Source organism: Lucilia cuprina, chromosome 2, assembly GCF_022045245.1.
Source record: "Lucilia cuprina isolate Lc7/37 chromosome 2, ASM2204524v1, whole genome shotgun sequence".
NCBI lineage: Eukaryota > Metazoa > Arthropoda > Insecta > Diptera > Calliphoridae > Lucilia > Lucilia cuprina.
In genome coordinates, this window is record NC_060950.1 from 53,225,858 (window position 1) to 53,247,819 (window position 21,962).

General features: G+C 30.5%; 1 protein-coding gene across 2 annotated transcripts in view; it reads right to left on the reverse strand.

Moving 5' to 3' along the window:
- LOC111680760 (protein WBSCR14 homolog) overlaps nucleotides 1-21,962 on the reverse strand; it is a 48,110-nt gene that overhangs the window by 11,001 nt on the left and 15,147 nt on the right. For both annotated transcript variants that reach the window (XM_023442461.2, XM_023442462.2), the window contains exons 4-5: nucleotides 12,797-12,870; nucleotides 9,411-9,527 (exon numbers count right to left, since the gene is read on the reverse strand). In XM_023442461.2, coding sequence (XP_023298229.2) covers nucleotides 9,411-9,527; nucleotides 12,797-12,870 — 191 coding nt within the window. The remainder of the gene's footprint in view (nucleotides 1-9,410; nucleotides 9,528-12,796; nucleotides 12,871-21,962) is intronic.

The window sequence follows — 21,962 nt, forward strand, 5'->3', positions numbered from 1 at the left end:
CCTAGCCCCCATACAACTGAAACCCCGAATAGGGCTTATAAACATTGTAATCAAACAACAGGTCGCAATTTGACACATGATCTTCTATGGTACCGAAGACGAATCCTATTGAAAATGGTTAACATCGGTCCATTATTTCACCTAGCCCCCATACAACTGAACCGCCGAATAGGGCTTTTTAAGTTTATAATTATGTTTAATATACTCATATCTCGGCAAAAAGCTGCAAAACCAAGATCTATACCACTTATAACGGCTCTCTGTGAATTAACATGTTTTTATGGGAGATTTTAAAACAAGATAAAGGTAACGCGTAGTTTATCATCTATGTTCTTCTCCTGCTTTCCAGAACAAATATAGTCAAACATACGTGCGAATTCCTCTATTCTTGCTGATCTGAGTGAAATTCTTGAAGAGGTGCTATGTATTACAAAAGGTATAACATGTATTAAAATTTACTTGTTAAACTGTAAAGTCATAATCTATTAAGATTCCTTGTGATGATTAATGCGTCTATTGATTATTCATACATTAATTCCTTAAATTACTACAAACTTTACTCGCTATATGGCAACCACTAATAACACTAATTAGTAGACATCGAATAATTTCTCAATAAAACCAATATGAAACATTTTACGGTTATTTATAAACTTTTAAAATTTGCGGGTTTCATGTCCGTTTCTTACGATACTAATGAAAATTGTTTTAAAATTAAAAATACATTATTTTATTATATATATTTTGCTAGTATACAAATCGCTCTTACAATATCGATAACTTTATTTTTGTTCAATAAAGAAAAATATTTTTTTAGTGAATTTAATAAAACGGGAAACTATTACATTTACATCGTTATGCAAATTTCTCATGCAGCTCATATACTACTCAATATATGGTGGTTAGCGCAGCAACACAGACATCTGAAACTTTTAGAAACAATACGAAAATGGAACGATATATATTCAAATAAGTTAACAGTTGAAAATTTGCAAAAATTAAAATTATATCAAAAAACATGTGTGCTAATGTTAATTGTGATTCCTCTTATTTACTTGCAAAACGCTGTTCGATTCTATCACATACAAACTGATAGAATTCCAAATTTTCTATATTTTCCCTGGGTAACATACATTATTTGGTGTGTTATAACGATTTTGGTGACAGCAATATATATTTATATAGTTTTAATTGTAATAAATAGTTTCAAATATGTTTCAATTTCTGTAACAGAATTTGTGTTACAACCAAACGTTTCTACTAGGGAATGTGATTTAAAAAAAATGCAAAAATTATTAAACATTCACAATAACATTCTAGTCGTTTCAAGAGCGAAAATTAGCAATATTTATGGTTTTGCTCTATTAATTTGTACAATAGCTGTAACTACCGAAACAGTGGGAGATATTTATATAATGTCGTTATCGGGAGTAGATTCACACGTACTCGGATTTGAAGGACATTTATCATCACTGTATTCATTAACGTGGTTAATGCCAATGCTAATATTTCTAATTATTGGATATTTAGTTAATAACACAAGTGAAGAGGTAATTATTTGTATTTTTTAAAAACAATATTATAGCTTATTTTATTTTAATATGTATGAGTTGATACAAGTTGATGCAAGAAGATCGACGGAGGTGGCGGCGCAATCGATTTATTATAGAAAATATCGGCTAAAACTTTTTATTTAAGAAATTTAACAAATAATGGATTGTTATTTGTATAAAAATATCATCTATGATGTTTTGCACTCATATGGAGTACACTAAATGTCAATTAAATGAAAATATTATCAGGACATTGAGGGAAATCGGAAATAACATAGTAGCGGACACTACATTTATTTAAGGAGTTTGTGTCGATGATTAAACTCTTTTATGATTAAACTCATTTATGTTTAACATCATAGATTTCTCTGCGTGTATCTCAATCAAAATTAAGAGAATTACGTACGTACGTGTGAATGAAGAAAAATCAGAGAGCTCCTAAGGTGGCTCTTCGCGTATATCTGGTTTAATTGGTTTAAATTGGTTAAATTATTTTCTGAAAGAAGTCGGCTGTGACGTGGCTTCCAAAGTGTTACCGACGGCCAATCGCCGCCGGTTTGTGGCGTTTGGCTTGTATCTCTGGTTGTATGTCATAAAAAATTACGACATGCAAAGATACAACGCCACGACCTCCATTGTGATTAGTTTTATTTTTTTAGTTCCTAATTTAAGATACCTAAACTAAATGAAAAATCACATAATAAATTTAACTTGTTCTTTTTCTACTTTAGTGTTCTAAAAAAGAAATAACGCAAAGGCATTGATTAAACAAATCGATAGCAAAGATCTATTTTGAAGCAAGTTATATCTGAATTTTTTTGTTATATTCATCCAATAGAAGTAAAGTAAAATATTTGATCATTTCCTTAGAAATGAAAATTACCTATGGGAAACTAGCCATGAACAATTTATTTGAAACAGCTGGTCATTGTTTACAAAATTCTATATTTCAAACAAGGGAATTTTTTTTTTCGAAAAAAAATAATATTGAACAAAAAAATGAAAAGGCAACACATTTCACATGAAGTATTGAATGGAGATAGGACTAGTTACTTCCTTCTTAATTCAATCTCCAAGCATAAAATTCTCATTTAGACTATAATCTTTTTGCAATGAGTATTTGAGTTTTAGACTACTGATAACACGATATGAATTTAATGCCAAAAAACTCGGCCCGCGCCCCTATTAATTTCGTAATTAATGTAAATTAAAACTCCGGACAAAGTTTAACTATATTTTTTTGCAAAGAACTATTTGCTAAAATTTCCTGATTTCTAAAATCATGCACAAATCGAGCTTAAATCAAAAACATTGGCCCTGAAAATCCCTAAATTTAGGATTGTGATGCTTAATGTATTCGTAATATTTAAGTAAAACTGAACTTATAGTACTATTGACACTATTTATAAACTATTGATTCTCTTTTTATACCCTTCACCTTCATGAGAAAGGTATATATGTTTGTCATTCCGTTTGTAATTGCCACAATATAATTTTCCGACCCTTTAAAGTATATATGTATATATTCAGGATCTTTATAGTTAGCGGAGTCGATTAAGCCATGTCCGTCTGTATGTCTGTCCGTCTGTCTGTCTGTTGCAATCGATTTTCTGAAGACTCCAGATATCTTCCGGATCCAAATCTTCAATAATTCTGCAAAATCAGCAAAATCGCTCCATAAATAACTGAGATATGTGCAAAAATCTGAGACTACCTCTGAAAATTTCCTCAACAAATTATCAATAAAAGTATAAAAACAACAAGGAGATAAAGCAGTAAGATGTTGGTAATACAGCTTATATTTTTTATGGTGGTAATACAGTTTGACGGTGATAGTACAGTACTACGGCTAATACAGTTTACAGTTTATTTGTTTGTGTGTATGTTATGTGTGACATGTGTGCAGAGATATAAGTAGATTCAAAACGCGGCTTGTACTACAAATTATAATAAAATTATAAAAATTATACAAAAATTAATTGAAATTTTATAAAATTAAATTAAATTCTAAAAATAAATAAAAACTGATTTTTAAAACATACTTGGTAAAGGGTATATAAGATTCGGCCGAATATAGAACTCTTACTTGTTTACTATCGATTTATATTTACTATCGATTATATATAGATATCTCAAAACCCTGATGTAATAACGAAATTAAATTCAGCGTCGTTCAATTTGTTTTTTTGGGCTAAAAATTTGTTGACCTGTTTAATTTAACATGTAGACTAGACACAATCTGCTGTTTACTTTGTCTATTGTCTGTTACACGTTTAAGTAATCAACAAAAACATTTTTACAAATGACCTTAAACCCTTTATTGAAAGAATATTTTGCTAATTTCAATTAACGACTGTTTAGTAAAGACAATCGTTTAGACAAAAGAACATGGAAAAGTTTTAGGAAATAAATAAAATATCGAAAAAACATGAATAACGAATTTGAATTTAAAATTTATTACAAATTTCTTAAAATTGCCGGTTTATTAAACGTTCGTTACGAAGTGATTAACGATAGCTATATAATTCAAAATAATTATATATTCCATATTTATCATATGATCATACAGTTATTATTGATCATATGCATTTTATTTAATTGGATTTTTAAAAGGAAATATTTCTATCCAAATTTCAACGAAACTGGCAACTATTATATACACCTTTCCATGCAATTTACCAGTGAAATACATATTATTTTAAATATATGGTGGATTTTAAAACAACATAAACATTTGGAAATTTTGGAAACAGTGCGTAAATTGAGTTCTAAATATTTAAGCATGGATACTAAAACATTTCCCTTAAACCCTAAGAAACGTGTGGGAATACTTTTAATTATTTGTTTAATTTATTTTCTAAATCTATTACAACTCATGAGGACAGCGACAACTGAAGTTAAGGGTTTCTTACATTTACCCTTTATAATGTATGCTTTTCGTTGTATTCTTACATCGGTAATTTCATCCATTTACATACGAATTGTTAGATCATTATCGTATTGCTTCCAATATGTATCCCAATCAATGGAAAAGCTTAATTTAAAAGTTTACTTTAGTTCTGTAAATGAACTTGATTTTCAGAAATGCCGTGATTTGCTACTATTCTATAGGGAAATTATGTTTTTATCTTCAGTGGAAATGAGCAGTATTTATGGAATTTCCATGTTGATTTGTACGATATTCGAATTTTTTCATAATGGCTATATTAGAGTTTGACAATAAAGAATTTACTTTTTGGCAATCATTTAAAATGTTGTTACAAACAATTTCCTGGTTGCTGCCCATGTTGTCTATTTATGTGGCGGGATTTTTATATAATAATCTGGCAAATGAGGTAAGACTTTGTGTTATTTAGTATTAGTTATGAAATTAATTAAATATTTCCATTAAAATATGCCCAATTCTTTTCTAAATGGGTCTCCAATCATTTTGATAAAGTACTTTCTTAAGTGATTTTCAGATATCTAAGAATCTCCACTAAAGAGCATTTTTATATCGAATCAATCACCCCTATCGCCAATCATCATTTCACGTGAAAAATGTTCTCTTTTCACTTTTTTCGTTCACTAACTTGTTTGTCGTGAATTCTCATGTTGTGAAATTTGTTTATGGAATTTTGTAAACATTGAACAGCTGTTCCATACAAAATCAACTATTGTGAATGAATTGTTCACAACATGTTCACGATAGCAATTTTCCCTTCGATGGAAATGAAAATTTCAAGGGAACAAAATGTTCACTTCTATTGGCGATATTTTTGAATATTTTACGTGAAATATGTTTCCTTTTCACTTTTTTCATTCATTAAAATTTTTGACGTGAAAAAATTCTCTTGTTTTAAAATTTTTGATGATAAACAATGAACAGCTGTTACATACAAAATCCAATATTGTGAATGCAACTATTGTGCAATAACAAATGAAAATTTTAAAGGAACAAAAACTTCAGTTCTATTGGCGATAGGGGTGAATATTGTTGCATTTGGATAAAGTAATACTATATGGAGTTTCGATGCACATTCAGATTACATACTTAAACGTCTAGAGCGCTTTTCTTATATTACATCCTGGTAAATTTAGAGATTGGATTGATATAAACTAGCCGCCCACAAGGTTTAACATATTCACCGACATCCAGAAGGCAATTAGGGCGATATCAGGCTAGTGAGGTTTACATCATATGGGTAACAGTCCACTTTAAAGGGAGTAGAGCTCGAGATAGTTAACCAAACGAACGCAAAACTTTTTGACAAAACGAGGGCAGATTTAAAAACATATCCAAGAGAAACCCGATGGACAGATCCACAAAGAAACTATGTGGCAACACTAATGAGAGCAGCACGAGAAGCCTCCTCAAAATGAGTGGACACACAAGATCACGGGCATGTAAATTCTGAAGCAGTTTCTCTGCCATTGGGTTTCGCCGAAATTAGAACCAAATAACTTGGAATATTACAATCCTCTGAACACTGAATGGAATATTCTTGGCAATAACGTCTACAAAATTGAGTTTTAGAACATCGGGTGTTAACATATTCAGTGAATACAATACTATATAATTGTTTGGCTTATACCAAGAAACAGTTTCCATATAAATTACTGCTGAACAGGTCCTGTAGTGGCCTAGATGTATGAACTAAACATCGTATGAACTAAAACATCAACAATTAGTTGTATATAGCATGTCCTCCGATTGGGACTTAAAACCATTTCTATGGACACTTAAACTATTGGGTCTTTTTAATTTTCAATATGCAAACGGTGAACGTGTTAAAAGTATTTATATCAGACGACAAGACAAAATTCGTTCCATGGTGACATTGTGTATATCGCAAATTGTATGCTATTCAATATTTTTATTTTGGCTTCTACATACAGAAGATTTCAATTTAAGAGTCCACAATAAAACAGGCAATACTTATTTGAATGTACATTTTCTATTTTGCTGTCTTCTGTTGTCTGTGCTTTATGTGTACTTCTATGTCAGTCAAGAATGTTGTATGGAAATTATGAAAGTGGTACAACAATGTCAAGACATTTATTTGCATCAATGTTGTCATGGCATAACTTTACGTCAATTGTATTATATTTATCTACTTCTGACTCTAATCAGTTTTATAATTTATTATGCAGCATTTAAAAAATCTCAGTTAAATACTGGTGTCTTAATTTCCTATTTAATAATGTTACCCATGAGTTTTGCTATTTGTAGCATTATTGTTATGTTGCATATTTGTGTTACAAAAATTTTAAGGTCTTGCTTGGAATTTTAAAATAATGAAGTGTGTGTAATAATGCAGACAAATCTAACACCCGGTCAAAACTTAAAACTTTTACGCATTTTATTGACGAAACGTAAAACAATATTAAATATTTGTGAATATCAATTGAATTATAGATTTGGTGCCATATTATTACCTATAGTGGGCTATGCCATGCTTTATCTACCATCCGGACCATTCTTTTTAATATCGGTAATTTTTGAAGTGAAGTTTGTAAATGTTTCAGACATTATTTTTCCCTATGCGCTAGCTATATGTTGGGATGTACCCATATTAGTTACATTTATTATGATGACGGCATCGAATAATATACAAAATGAGGTAATTTTATAAAAATTCATTTAAAGTTTTAAATTTTTCATCGACGAGATGACTATAGACAAGACTATAGACAATAGTCTGGACTATAGACTAGACTATAAACTAGAATATAGACTATACTATAGTCTATACTATAGACTAGACTACAGACTAGACTATAGACAAGACTATAGACTAGACTATAGACTAGACTATAGACTATACTATAGACTAGACTATAGACTAGACTATAGACTAGACTATAGACTAGACTATAGACTAGACTATAGACTAGACTATAGACTAGACTATAGACTAGACTATAGACTAGACTATAGACTAGACTATAGACTAGACTATAGACTAGACTATAGACTAAACTAGACTATAGACTAGACTATAGACTAGACTATAGATTAGACTAGACTATAGACTAGACTAGACTATAGAATATATATAGTCTTGTCTATAGACTATATACTAGATAAAAGTATTTTTCCAAGAATATATAATTATTTCAAAACTTTTAAATTAAATTAATATTTATTAACACATTCACACAATAAAAAACCTATTTACAAATAAATTAATTTAATTGAATAATAAATTGAAATTATTGCACATAATATTCACATCCATAACAAATTAAACAAACTCAAGTAAGCATTCATTGCCAATAATATGTAAAAAAAAATTAACAATAATAAAATGTTTATATTTAACAAATTAATCCCTATCGATGACATGATCTTAATGAATGAAAGCTTTTTTTATTTACAAAATTATAATACATGTCCGTCACCCACATTTGAATTTCTAAATATAAACGAATTAGTTTTTATAATGTCGTTAAAGAATGTTATTAAACGTCTTTTTAAGCTGCTACATTTGTTGGGAATTTCTCCAGCCATATTTTGTGAAAGGCAACAGAAATTGGTGGTTAACGGGAAAAGTGAAAAATACATGTTACGCATAACCGTATTTGTACTGGTGATTATGGAAATATTCTTTATACTACTGTGTATCTTATCATTTTCGGATGTTTTAAATGTCTTTGATTCCAGCAATACTGGCAATATATTAATTTTAATACAACTTCTAGAAAGTGCTGGCATCCAGCTGGTATTGAGTACCGTGTTCTATGTATTTCGCTTTAGAAATATGAACATTTTCAAGCAGATTTTTGAATTTGCCGAGCGCATCAATAATGAGGAGGTTAATAAACGTATTATTAGACGATTTTATATACAATATCAATTGAATATAATATTAATTATTTTGTTTATTGGAAATATGATAATGGTGGGTAGGACCAGCAATTATAAACCGATCATGTACATTTGTAGTGTGGTAGTTCTAGGTATATATTTTACCTATAGCAGCATTTATTTAACGTGTTTTAGTTGCCTAATTTTTGTAGCAGTTGAATCCTTGATCTTTTTAAATAACTCCATACAAATGGCCAAGACTACACAGGAACTAATGAAATGGTTAACCCTACGTAATCAGCTGTTGGCCATGTGTAGGCAAGACTTGCAATTGGTTTATAGTTTTGTATTTGTTTTGCAATCAGCTTTTACATTAACCAGTATATCGGCTTTATTTTTCATAACAACTGTGGAATTCGAATGGTTGCATCAAACATTTTTCACATCTTTACAAGTTCTCACTCAAGTATTTCTGTATTCCCTGCCACCTTTAATAATTTTTGTTAAAGCTATATGTGCAAATGATATTGATAAGGAGGTATATTTCATGTTACACTTGCCCAAAGTAATTGTACAATTTAAATTTGTTTCTTTAAGGCCCAGAAGACAGCACAAATCTTGGCTCGAATTCCTCGCACTAAAACGAGTTTGGATCAAATGGTAAATCTTCAAAAATATGTTTAATTAGTTGAATAAAGAGCCACTATATTAAAATTTCTGTTTTACAGATTGATAAATTTCTTTGGAAAAATCTTCGTCCCAAACCGATATTAACCGCCTATGGTTTCTTTTCGTTGGATCGAAGCACCTTATTTAAGGTAAGTTGAAAGTACAGCCCAGAGTATAAAGATTCAAATTAACTTAATCATAAAATTGTATTATTTTTCTTAGCTTTTTACAGCCGTTTTCACCTATATGGTCATTCTGGTGCAATTTAAAGATATGGAAAATTCTACCAAAATACTTAAAAAACAAACGTAATTCATTTTGATTTATAATTTTTTAACAACTTTCATTTATACACAAATCGTAGTTAAATTAATAATAATATAAAAGTATAAACTTACCGTGTCATAAATTAAACATCCTGTGACTTTTGATTTATAATTTCTTCTCCATTTTCTATACTCGGCTTTTATTACGGCCAATTGTCGTTTCCAATATTTTCCTTCGAGTACAACACTCTGAAAATTTCAATATAAAAAAAAATAAATTAATTTATTTGCATTAAAAATAGTTTAGCATTTTAGTAATTTAGTTTAAGTTTTTAAACTGGGTGAAGATCTTTCTCGATGTTATCAACAACACCATCACCGTCTATGGCGAAACAGGTGAGCGACAGTACAGCGAAGATATCTACCTTCAACGTAGATATGCGTAGATGACGTTCCCACGACAATTGGATCTTTGCTCCGGAACGATCCGAGTCATACTTGGCCAAAGATTGTCAACCTAGCGACAGCTGTATCAACCGAAAATGTTTTCCCCAGAAAGAACTATCGGCCACAATCAAGCTGTTACAACAACAACCTTCAACTGGGGCACAGAGCAGGAAGGGAAAATGCTCTAGAAAATGATCTTATAGCGAAGATTTCACCAATTATTTTGGTTATACTACCACCACCAAACCGATTCCCTAGTAACTCTGCCGATCAACACTCATCGATCAACTTTCAACTCCTGACTACCATCGTTCAATAAAATTAAACCACCAACAATTTAAGACGTGAGTACATATCGGAGTTTGCCGATCTAAGTTCTATTGAAGCTACAATAATCGCAACTAATAAATGAAGAAAAAGTGAAAAATACGAATTTGTCCAGGGTGATAAAATATCAAATATCCATATTTGGGGTATGATCCTCAACTCAGTTTCCAGGGTCACTAGACTGATTGGACAAGAAAACTTAATTCAAACGATAACTCATACTACCTCTACGGAATTCAAGGATTAGACCTTTACGAATGATCTCTAAAGGCAGATGAATATGGAACATCCCAATCAGTCCTAAAAGGCCTATGAAGGAATACAAAGGTCAGGCGTTTGAACTAGTTATTAAGAAATTGAAAATATCTTTTGCAGTTAGTTAGGCATCAACCAAGATCTTAGCTTTTCTGGACTCTAGTAATGGACCGTTACAAAGAATCAGGCATGGGGGTAATGTTTACACAAATTAATTCTTTATATAGTCAACTATAATTACTTGTTATGAGTAATTTAGCATTAAAAATTGCAATTACTTGTAACTGAAGATTTCCTAATTACAACTACCTGTAATGTGTAATTGATCAATAACCAATTACTATTTATTGTTATTGGCCAAATTTCAATTACAAATACAAATGATTAACATAACTTGAATTACAATTAAAAGTAATTGTAATTACTTTAAAGGTAATTTTAATTGAAAATGTAATCATTACCTCCCTCAAGCCTGTATAGAAATAGAAATAATTGCAATTGACAAAACTTGTAACGGTAATTACTTTAAAGGTAATTTAATTTGAAAATGTAATCATTACCTTCCAAGCTTGCCTCTTGTATTACATCTTGTAGACCACAGAATTTGCAAAGCTTTTTGATCGCAGTTATTAAGCACTAATAGCTTTTGAAATTTTCCCTTTGAAAGCGTTATAAAACACTTTATTTATCTGAGCCCTAGTATTGTTTTCGATCGGCGAACAAATTCAGATTTCAAATTCAGAGTCATACTTATAAAGTCTTGCCATATCATCGGGGAGATCTTAAGATGTATAATCCTAGAGATCAGACGTCCTTAAATGCCAAAAATATGTTTTAAGCAAAATACAAAAAATACAGTCATAGGCCGTAGCTCTTAAAGATCATTCAACCTGACGACACACAACAAGTAAGACATAAGTCAAATGACAATCCTACAAAAAAGGATAATTACTGATGGCTGTTTTTGAAGTAGAAGATCCTGAGGGCGCAAATTGATGAGTAAGAATAATAGCGTTTCCGCTTTCGTTAGCATCGGTTGCTTACAGGGTATCCGAATCATTGAAAGTGTACACATTAAGCACTAGCCTTTCATAAAAACAGCATTCAAGGATACAAATTGCCTCATGACTTTTGAATCTTTAAAATATTTTATTTTAAATTTAAATAGCGAGCTTTTTTTATTTAAAATTAAATCTGAACATCTGTTATAAAGAGCTTATTATTTTTATTAACCTTAACTGATAAGATCTCAACTATGAGAGATTATAATTGTTAAAAACTAATGATGAATGTCCTCTCTATTTAAAGAAATATTATCTCAATTTATAAACATTCATTCGCCTGATTTTCTAAATAAATTATTTGTCATTTCTAATAATTTCGTCAATTAATGGGGTATTTTTTTGAAACTCTTATCGCTTGTGATTTGTTTTCAATTAGAACTAAATGAAATATGGTGTTCATGCAAAATAAATATTTCTTTTCAATTGACAACTAATTTACACCAAAAAAAAATAGTAAATAAAATCTATAATTTTCATGACAGTAGCATTTTTCAATAATAAATTTCCAAAATATATGTATGTGCGCATGTGTGTATAAATTTGTATGTAGATATATTAAGAATAATTTTTAATCTAAATACTGCATTGTTATTATTATTGTTTGCGCCTAAATTTAGCAAAAATAAATCAAAACAGCGAACAAGCAAAAAAAAGTAATAATAAATGCTTTGTCACATCACGTGCAACAAAAACAAAACACATGAATCAAACAAAAATACACTAGGCAACATTTATTTCAATGATTTATAAGGTACTAGAATGATTGTTTTAAAAATTTTCTATAAAAATCATTGATAAACAAATTGAAACGTTCTTTAATTAGTATTAATCACTCTATAACGTTTCCGCAGATGTAGTTTCGAAAAAAATTGATCTTAAAGTCAAACTAGAACTCAGCATAAAGGCGTTGATAGTTGCCTTTATGCTGAGTTCTTAAACTTATTGTTTAACTAATGGTATTTGTTTTGTATCTAAAACGACACGAAATAAAACTTTGTAGCCCAGTGTATTTACTGAGACAACCTACCGACTGTGCTTATCAGTAGGCCAAACATTAAATTCCCAAAAGCAAAACAAGAATTTGACAAAAATATACTGCATAATATTCGCTATAATTTAAAGGTAAAATTTAGGCAAAACAAAATCTATGCGAATAATCTATGTATGTGTATGTATGAGGCCACACTTACGCAAAACACGTGCTAATCACGCATAATATGAGTGTCCATTATAAAGGGGTTTGTTGACGATAAGATGCCGTGTAAGGTGACGTCTTTTTATTTGGTGACGATTGAGATTGTTACGATTATAGGATCGAAATATTATTATAAATGACAACGAACAAAAAAAAACTAACAACACTTTAGTCCATGAAATTATAAGATAGATCTAGAAAAAAATAGTGTGAAAATTGTATATACTTACTTGTGGATTGCTATGAATATCAACGTCCAATGGTGAAGCGAATTGGCACACCGGTGTCCTACGTTTGAGTATAACTGAAAAAAAGAGAAAAGATTGTTAATTAAAGGATAAATACTAGTTAAGCTCTATATAAAAAAGTAAAATTATTTTATTTTTAAAAACTCAGAATCTAAATGAATTAAGTAAGAAGATCCTCGGAGTTTTGCTTGTCGATGTCATAAGAGAAGCTAGCAGCAGAATTTTCAGATATTCGCAGATATTAAGAACCTTATTAACGAGAAAACTGAAATGATCACTCCATAGCTTTGAACCTACATTTGTTCTGTCTTCATGGTGATCTGTCTTCAATAGAAAAAATTGAATCCAGATTCTAATGTACAATGGTCTTCATTGTCAAAGGATGGAAAGCATCTGACGTTCTACTGAAGTGTTTCGGAGCCCTCAGACTGTCATATATTCAATTGAAACGGATTATTGATCAACATCTACATAAGATCAACGATATATTCTTATAATGCGAAATGGCAAAGATAACTAACGATACACTATAAACATTAAAACACAATTAAATCTCCATATCATGTGTAGACAGCATTCAGATTTGTTCATGAATGTGAATAGACTTGCAGTCAGTATTCGGTTATTCAAATGTACATGAGCATAGCATAACGGACAAGCTGGCAACAATTTTCTTTCGCCTTCACTAAGGGGTATATAGCGAAAGGCCAGTTGCCTGCATGACTATGTCCTGACTGGTCAGTTGGTTGAGATTCCTTCGATATTCTAGGTAAAGGTAAACCTATATCTAGAATATGGGTGTCGGATGTTGTGCTGGGTTCAAAGATGACGAATGAAAAGTATCATAAGACCAGCGATACTATTGAATTTTTCTTCTTTGTACCAGTATATTCAGAAAAAAACTCTGTTCATACCAGATTTACCACAGTGTATTCTCTATGAGTAAGAACAAAGTCTTCGGCTTTTCAAAAGATTCGTATTTTGGTCTATCAGTTACAACCTCTAGGTGGTGTTGCCGACTAAACAAAGGTCATCTGCGTGGTTGTAAAAGGAAGTAATGTTCTTTTCATTTCGGAAACTAAGCAACGGTGCAGTAATGGTCAGAGATTTGATAGCTCAAATACTTGAGCCGAAAATTTTTTATACGTAAATAGCCACCGTCGTGTTAGAAGTACAATGGGGCGGTGATTACACGAAGTGGTTGAAAATGAAATAACATTGTCCAATTGTACAACTATATATATAACATCAAGTTGTATATTGTATCTACTAAAGTGTAGTAACAGTGATTGTGAATAGATTTTTGTAGCAAGTCAAAAGTTTATGTTTGCAATAAAAAAACAAACAATGTCAAAAGTAAAAAAAAAACAAATAATATTAAACTAATTAAACAAACAAAATAATCCAAATTAATTTATTTTTATTTAAAATTCTATTATTTTCATTATTCCACATTTTAAACTAATAAATAAACAGTTTTTAATAAAATTTTATTTTTGTTTTGGTAAACAGCTATTTGTTTGTAATTTCTGTGTTACCACTTTATCGTTTTTTTTGCCATAATCGATTGAATTTTGTATTTATAATCTGAAATAAAAAATTGACAACACTTAATTTTCTTACGACATTCGAAAAACATATGAAAAATTGTCGTAAGAGTTGTATAGAACTTTTGCATAGAAAATACCACAACATTGTTATGACTATTGTAGCAGCTGCTGACATACAACGCTACAACATCGATTGTCAATTGAACAATTATAAAACTCTATAATTAGTTGCTATGGGAATTTTGTTATTAAACAAATTTTTATTTGAAAAAACATACGATTCAAATCTCAAAAAATATTATTAACGATAATAGTTTTAAAATTTTGTTTTGGAAATATTCCACAATTCATAATATATTCTCGACATCTGTTATATGGGTGTCAATCAATAATAAACTAATTGTTTACAAGTAATATGTATGTACAAAAAAAATGTCACGTATATTGATTATTAAGAACAAAGTATAATGTTAATTAAGTATAAAGACCAGTCATGAAGTCTGGTAGTTTCAAAACATTTTGATTGGAACAAAAGGAAGACATGTTTTTCTTTTTTAGAAGGGATATTTATCAAAGATAAACTTTAATCTTTTATTATTTTATTTTGTATTTAGTGGGAACGAACATTTTTATGAAATAAATATATTTTTAGATTTACTATTGTTTGTTGAGCAAATTTTTTGCGTAAAATAAATTTGAAGATTATGAACAGAATTATATATTAAAGATTAGAGCACGTGAAATTAAAGTTGGGGTTTAAAGTCCTCTTTTTTTCTTAAACATAAACATAATTAGATTTTATAAAAGATATAAAAAATAGTTGTTTCACAAATTAAAACGTTTGAAAACTTAAATTTAAAATTTTGAGGAAAATTTTGTGTAATATTTTATTTTAAATTTAGCAGCTTACTTTGAGGGTTTTAAAAACGTGAAATTGATCTACGGTTGTTAACTTTGCGGATTCTATTATATAAAAAATATTATAAACAAATAATAGTAATAAATAACACTAATAAACAAAGCACGTGATACAAGATTTTAAATTGTGATTGTAATTATTATTATATATTATATTTATAAATATATTCTATTTAATTATTTATATTTTTTAATTAAATATTTGTTTTTCGTTATTCAACCGTTATACCTCGAGTAAGACTAGTCGATGGCTCTTTAAAAATAATTTAAAGCTCCAAAAAGTAACAATGGAAAATTCTTCAAAAAAATTTCTAAACATTTCATAAGATTTTGTTATTATTTCTTTTAACTTGTCGTGCATAATCATATCTATTGTGAGTTTTTATATATATTTTTTTTAATTCTATAATTGTAAATTAAATTTTATCATGTGTGAGAGAATTATAAAATGGGATTTAGTGCTTCTGCTACTGCCTTATGCAATTCACTGTAAGTTTAAATATTTCTTTATTTTTTACAATATCTTATAAATTAATTTATGTGCAAAATCATAATTTTTAATGTATCTTGTCAAGAAGTTTATTTAAAAGTTAAAAGTAAACAACCCTAAAGTAAATTAGCAAAATATTAAAAGACAAATATTAAAGAATTTAAAACAACATATAAAAGTGTATATTTTTCTTAAGTTTTCTAAACAAAAGTAAAAATTTAAAATTTCTTTTAATAGAGTGAAACAGTATAGTGCAAAACATGTACAACAATGTAATAGCAAACCAAAAATATGACACCAATTTTGGAAATTTTATTAAACAAGACCTAGCTGTTACCAAATAAATCAACTATTGTGAATGAATACATCGCGAAATATTCATAAGAACAAATTTTTGTTTTGGGGAAACAATACACCATAGGATTATTTAATTGTAGGTTTGTGGAATAACGTTTACTCAATGTGATTCATTACACGATCAATTACAATTACTTCTAATATGTAATTGAGCAATTGTAATTAAATTTATCCAATTACTCGTAATGTGTAATTGAGTAATAACAGTAATAAAGGCAATGCATAGTTATTTGATAACTTCAATCACAGTATGATGAAATAGTGTGTAACTATTTATGTAAAATACGTATGATGATCGGATAAAAGTTCTAAACGAAATGTTAAATATAATTTCTACAGTGGGAGATTATTTAATGTACAGTTGATTGATTCTGATATAACTGTAGTCAGAAATAGTAATAATACTGTCCAGAGCCAACTCCTGGAATACGATTGCCTAGTCATTTAGTTTGCGCTTTGTAGCTACATGTGTTAAAAAGAGTCTAATGATATTTAGCAGCTACATCTAATCCTTGGTTGGAGGAAACAATGCTTAGTATTTAACTTAAGGAACACTTGAATTTGAGTTCGTTATTGACACAATGCAATGGTTTTAGTAGTGTTGGCTTCTGATGCTTCTCTATAAAATCTGAAAGTCAAGTCCGCTAATTCTCCTGAGTTCATGCTATGACAGGTTGCAGAACCTTTAGCTCAGGTGGAAACTTAGTTTTTAACTTAATGAACTTGAATTATTGTTCGTGATGGACCTAATGCAAAGGGTTTAACAGTGCTGATTTCTGATCATTCTCCGCACAAATAAACATTACCTCCACAACAGCGACATTCTATCTGTACTTCAAGAACTCTGAAAGTCAAGTCCGCTAAATCTCTGAGTTCAATCTAATCTAATAAACCTCCAAAATCTACATGTCATTTTTCTCATTTAGCATCTTAGTGGTTTATTCGTCGGTCTTACACATATTGGAGTCATCGTTTAGTATTGCAAAATATCTAGCCTGTTTGCGACCCCCTTAGCATTATCAACTACCAAACTCGAAGGGCTCATTTGGATAATCTTATTCATAAATGCCCTAGATCAAGGCTTCAGCCTTGATACTTTTAGAATAAATGTCGGAGTGTTTTACGTGAATCTGCAATGTTGGTCTTATTTCAAGTTGGTCTTTTTCAACCACTGTTTAAACTTATGTATATGGAAATTTCCGGTCCAGTGTACGTGTACTTTGCTCAAGTACCTGAACTATTTAATCTCTGGCCAGTACTGTTTCGTTATTTAATTTCTAGATGCAAAACATCACTTCGGTTTATAGACATGCAGATATAATGGCCTATGTTTAGACGGCAATATCACCTAGAGACGTAATCAGTAGAGCGAAGTACGAATCCATAAAATAAGCAGAAGACTTTGTTCTTACTCACAGAGAACACACTGTGTTAAATTTGGTATGAACAGAGTTTTTCTGAACATACCTGGACAAGGTAGATAAATCCTAAGGATACCTTTTATCAATCACCATCCAACTCTGCACACCTCTAATTCTTTTGATACACTCATAAAAGAACAACGACAGAACCACCCTTGGTATACGGGCGGTTGAGATTCCACTACATTCATCCTGTAACACAAGCATTACCAACGCTTAGTCTCACAGTTACTCCTCTGTGAGCAATTTCTTGTCATTCGGCACCTCTTTTCTCCGAGATTGCAATCACATCAAGATAAGATCTCTCATCAATGTAACATGACCCCGGTGGAGGCATTTTTAGAATATATCCTTATTGTATTTACAAATATTGGAAAGAGACAAACTCTGCTTTAGGATAGAATAAATGTCAGGGAAGCTTCTCAATATGAGCCAACTCATCTGTTGTCAAAAATATGCACCAAATATGGTTCATATAGGTCCGGCGCGGATCCACGGGGGGATTAAAAAGTAAAATAAGTGAAAAAAATAAAAGTCCCTCCCAAACACTCGAACTGGATCCGCGGCTTATATATATGTACTCAGTAGTAGCCCTTGATAAATGGGACAGACGCTACTTAGACAAGGTCGTAATAGAGTAATCGAAGGAGGAAACAGACTCCCCGGGAGTTTATTGTTCAGAGCAAGACTGAATACTAATAATAAAATTGTGCGACCGAATAAAATACTTATTAATTGATGTCAAATTTTAATTTTATTGTGAACAATTTTTACGAAAATATATCTCATTTGAAAGGTGTTCGCAAAAACTTTTATTTGATATATGTATAAACATAGACTTACAGATCCAAGTCAGACCCAAAAAAGTGTAATGATTATTTTCCCAAATGACCGGTAAAAACTAGAAAAATTCCCATTAACATCATTTGTGGAAATTAATATAAGATTAATAATGTTAATAAAATATAAATACAACTAAAGCTTAAACATATTAATAATAAATAAAAAAATAATTAACCTTTTTAAACTGTTGTTATGTTTTGTCAATTATTTAACAAACATTTGTAACGACTCCGGCGCAAAATACAGAATATGATGCGACTGCGACAATAAATATTTAACATTTTCACTTTAACAATTATTTTACAAGAGATAAATTTACGATAAAACAACCACAAACGCGTACAAAAATTTTTTATAATAAAAATATTAAATAAAAAAATTTTGAGGTTTATAAAGATAAACAAAAGAAAATAATAAATTTTTGAAATCACAAAAAACAAACTAGACACTTCAATTGTTTACACTTTTTGTTTAGTATTATAAAATAAAAACAAAAATAAATAATATTAATAATAATAACTACAAAAACACAAAGGTAAATAACAAAAACAATAAGAGGAAAATAACCACTCAGGGCAGATGCAGTTGAAAGTATTTTTGTTGTGTTGCTGTTGTCAGTGACGCTGCAGCCGCAGATGTGTTTAGGGCATATGTTGACCTGAGTTTTCTTTTGTTTGAATTTTAAATATTTTCATATTGATTATTATTATTTTTGCATGTTTTTTTAGTATTTAAACTTTTATTTTTGTTTTATTCCATTATTTATTTTGTTACACTTAAAAATGTTTTTTTTAGTATTTAAACTTTTATTTTTGTTTTATTCCATTATTTATTTTGTTACACTTAAAAATAATTTATTTTTAGTTTTTAATAAAAACTAGTTTCCAATAAACGATCGTTTAACAGACCGACCGACTGACTGACCGAACAGCACGACTTACTGACCGATTGGCGCTTAAAAACTCTCACTCTATCACTATCGACAAATATTGAAAATTCCGCGTATTATATGTGTTTGTAGTTTCATGTAAATACGTACGATAGTTCGACCAACAAACACTTGAAATGATCACTCTGACGTATGAGTGTTGTATGAATCGAGTATACGCCTCAAGTGTGTTGTTAACAGACTTATGAAGATAACTTGACTGTTTTATTTTACGTTTATTCTTCTTGGTTTTAATAACTAAATAAATAAATAAATACTCTCTCTTTCTCTCCTCTGCTCTGCATTACTCTATAACGCTCTCTCTCTCTCCCCTTATGGTATGTATATAAGAAAGGGTTTTATACACTTATACACTCACTCACAAAACCATACATACACTTAATATTTATTTTACGGCCTATTGACGTGTGTTAACAGATAAGCTTAAGGAATGCTAACAGTGCTGAGGGGGTAAAAATCGTGATTAATATTTTAGTAGGGAAAATAAATCACTTTTAAACGTGATTTATTTTATGAGTAAAATAGTTTGAAAACTGTAAAATATGAAAAGTACATTGGGAATTTTTGAATTCATGATCGACTACTGTAGTTTACATGATACAACTTGATACAACGTGTTACAACTAGATCACCCTGCTTGTCTTTATCAGTCATAAAATATCATTCGTTTAATAATGTGCCCGAGATAGTGACAAACGAATTGAGTTTTAATCTTAAGCATGATGTCTCTTGAAGTTGCATGTATATTAAGTTTTTATCGACGTGATATTATAGATATACATAGATGTGATCTTGAACTATAATTGTTTGGCAATTTCTTTTAATTTATTACGTTTTTCTATACGTCATTTGTAGTGTTTCCGCCAAAAAATTAGCACTTAAGATAATGTACTATATGAAGCAATAGGCTAAAAGTTTTATTGCAATTTAAGAATTTCATCTATTCTCTATTGTATTCAATCAATGGCACAACTGGCACAATATCACGCTGAGTAAATATGTGATCCAGGAAATGAGAACATCCGGGAAAATGAAATGACTAATGGATACGCAGCTAAATGGTCGTCCCTAGTCTAAACTCTTGAGCAAAGTAATATTCAAAGTCACCTGGTGACCATATCAAAATTAAGAAATCACTGGGCTTTGAATAAGACGGAACTCAGTTGGTCAAAAATCACCACTTTAAGAATATCGAGACTGTCTCTGACCCACTCTAACGAAGGACTATTACTTTCTTGTCTTGTTGGTTAAAGTGGTAGCTCACTACGCTCGAACAGTCAAGAAGAGTCCAAGAGACTCTGTTTTGACTGGACCACTCAACTTGTCAGATATAGTATTGTATAGTATTAGATCCAGCCTGTAGCCGTGAGTAATCTATGAATGTCATGAAGCTGAGACCAAGATTAGATATGAAGTAAATGCCAAGAAAACGATTCCTCTTAACGGAAAAAGCAGGGCATTCGTTCTACCAGGTCAGATGAAAAACCGTTTCCTTTTCCCAGTTTTTGCAACTGCGACAGTGTTCATTGAAGAGAAGCTCAAGCCCATTTACACCCAGTATTCTGTTTTCAATCTCGATATATCCCGTCTGTCTGGTGTAATAAGGAGTCCTGTGCTTCTCATGGATATAATTACTGGGTACTGTATGAATGAACATATGTCGGAACCAACCAGACACCCATGTTAAAGCTACTTTAGAAGTTGTGTGGATGAGGAAGAAGAGAAGTCGGTACAGCAACTTCTATGTGACAGCCCTTACAAAAGCACATCTCTGTAGAGCTCTTCGTGGTATGCACTGTCTCAAAGATGAGTCACTAGTAAATACCAGTTGACTCCCACGCGAAACTATTAACCTTTTATGAACAAACTCTTAATATAAGAGAATGGTAATTCTAAAGGTATCACAATGGGCTACAAGGCTTCGAAGAGAACTAGCTAACTAACGAGTAAAGAGTAACCTAACCAAACCTAACTTAGAAAGGGTTCCTAAAACTGGGTAAAACGGGTCAATTCGGTAACCTCATATTTAAAAAACTGAAGATATCACTTATGGTTGTTAATTTAAACATTAAACGGCCATAGGTGTCTGGTACTTTTTCGAGAAAATGGCTATTTAGGCTAGGAACGGATAAAATTGCAATTTTGGTACTTTTCAAACCTCATAATCTTAAATTAATTTTAGATCTACTCGGATCCATCTTTAAGGAAAAGAGACTTGTCGAGAGACCTGTTATCAGTAGGATGTATAGCAAAACTTTGCAGCTGATATTTCTCTTTTCTATTTTCTTCCAGCTTTCGAAAAATGTTTTAACCTCGTACAGGGTAATTTCAATTCAATTCCATGATAGCACGGACCTCTGCTTGTAAACGTTAATAAACCTTGGTTTACGTGTTTTCAATGAAGAACTCTGTTATGTTCTTAAGTTTAGATCTGTCCGTATAACAGATTCCCATTGAAGTTTGTTCTAATGTTCCATTTGACCACAGTTATATAGTTAGACGTGTTACCAATGTAAAACCACGTTTTGTCTCTCAATTTAGAATCACCCGTATAACATCAGATTTCCAAAGGGGTGTGCTCTAACTTTTCATTTAACCACAATCTATTATTTCAGATTAG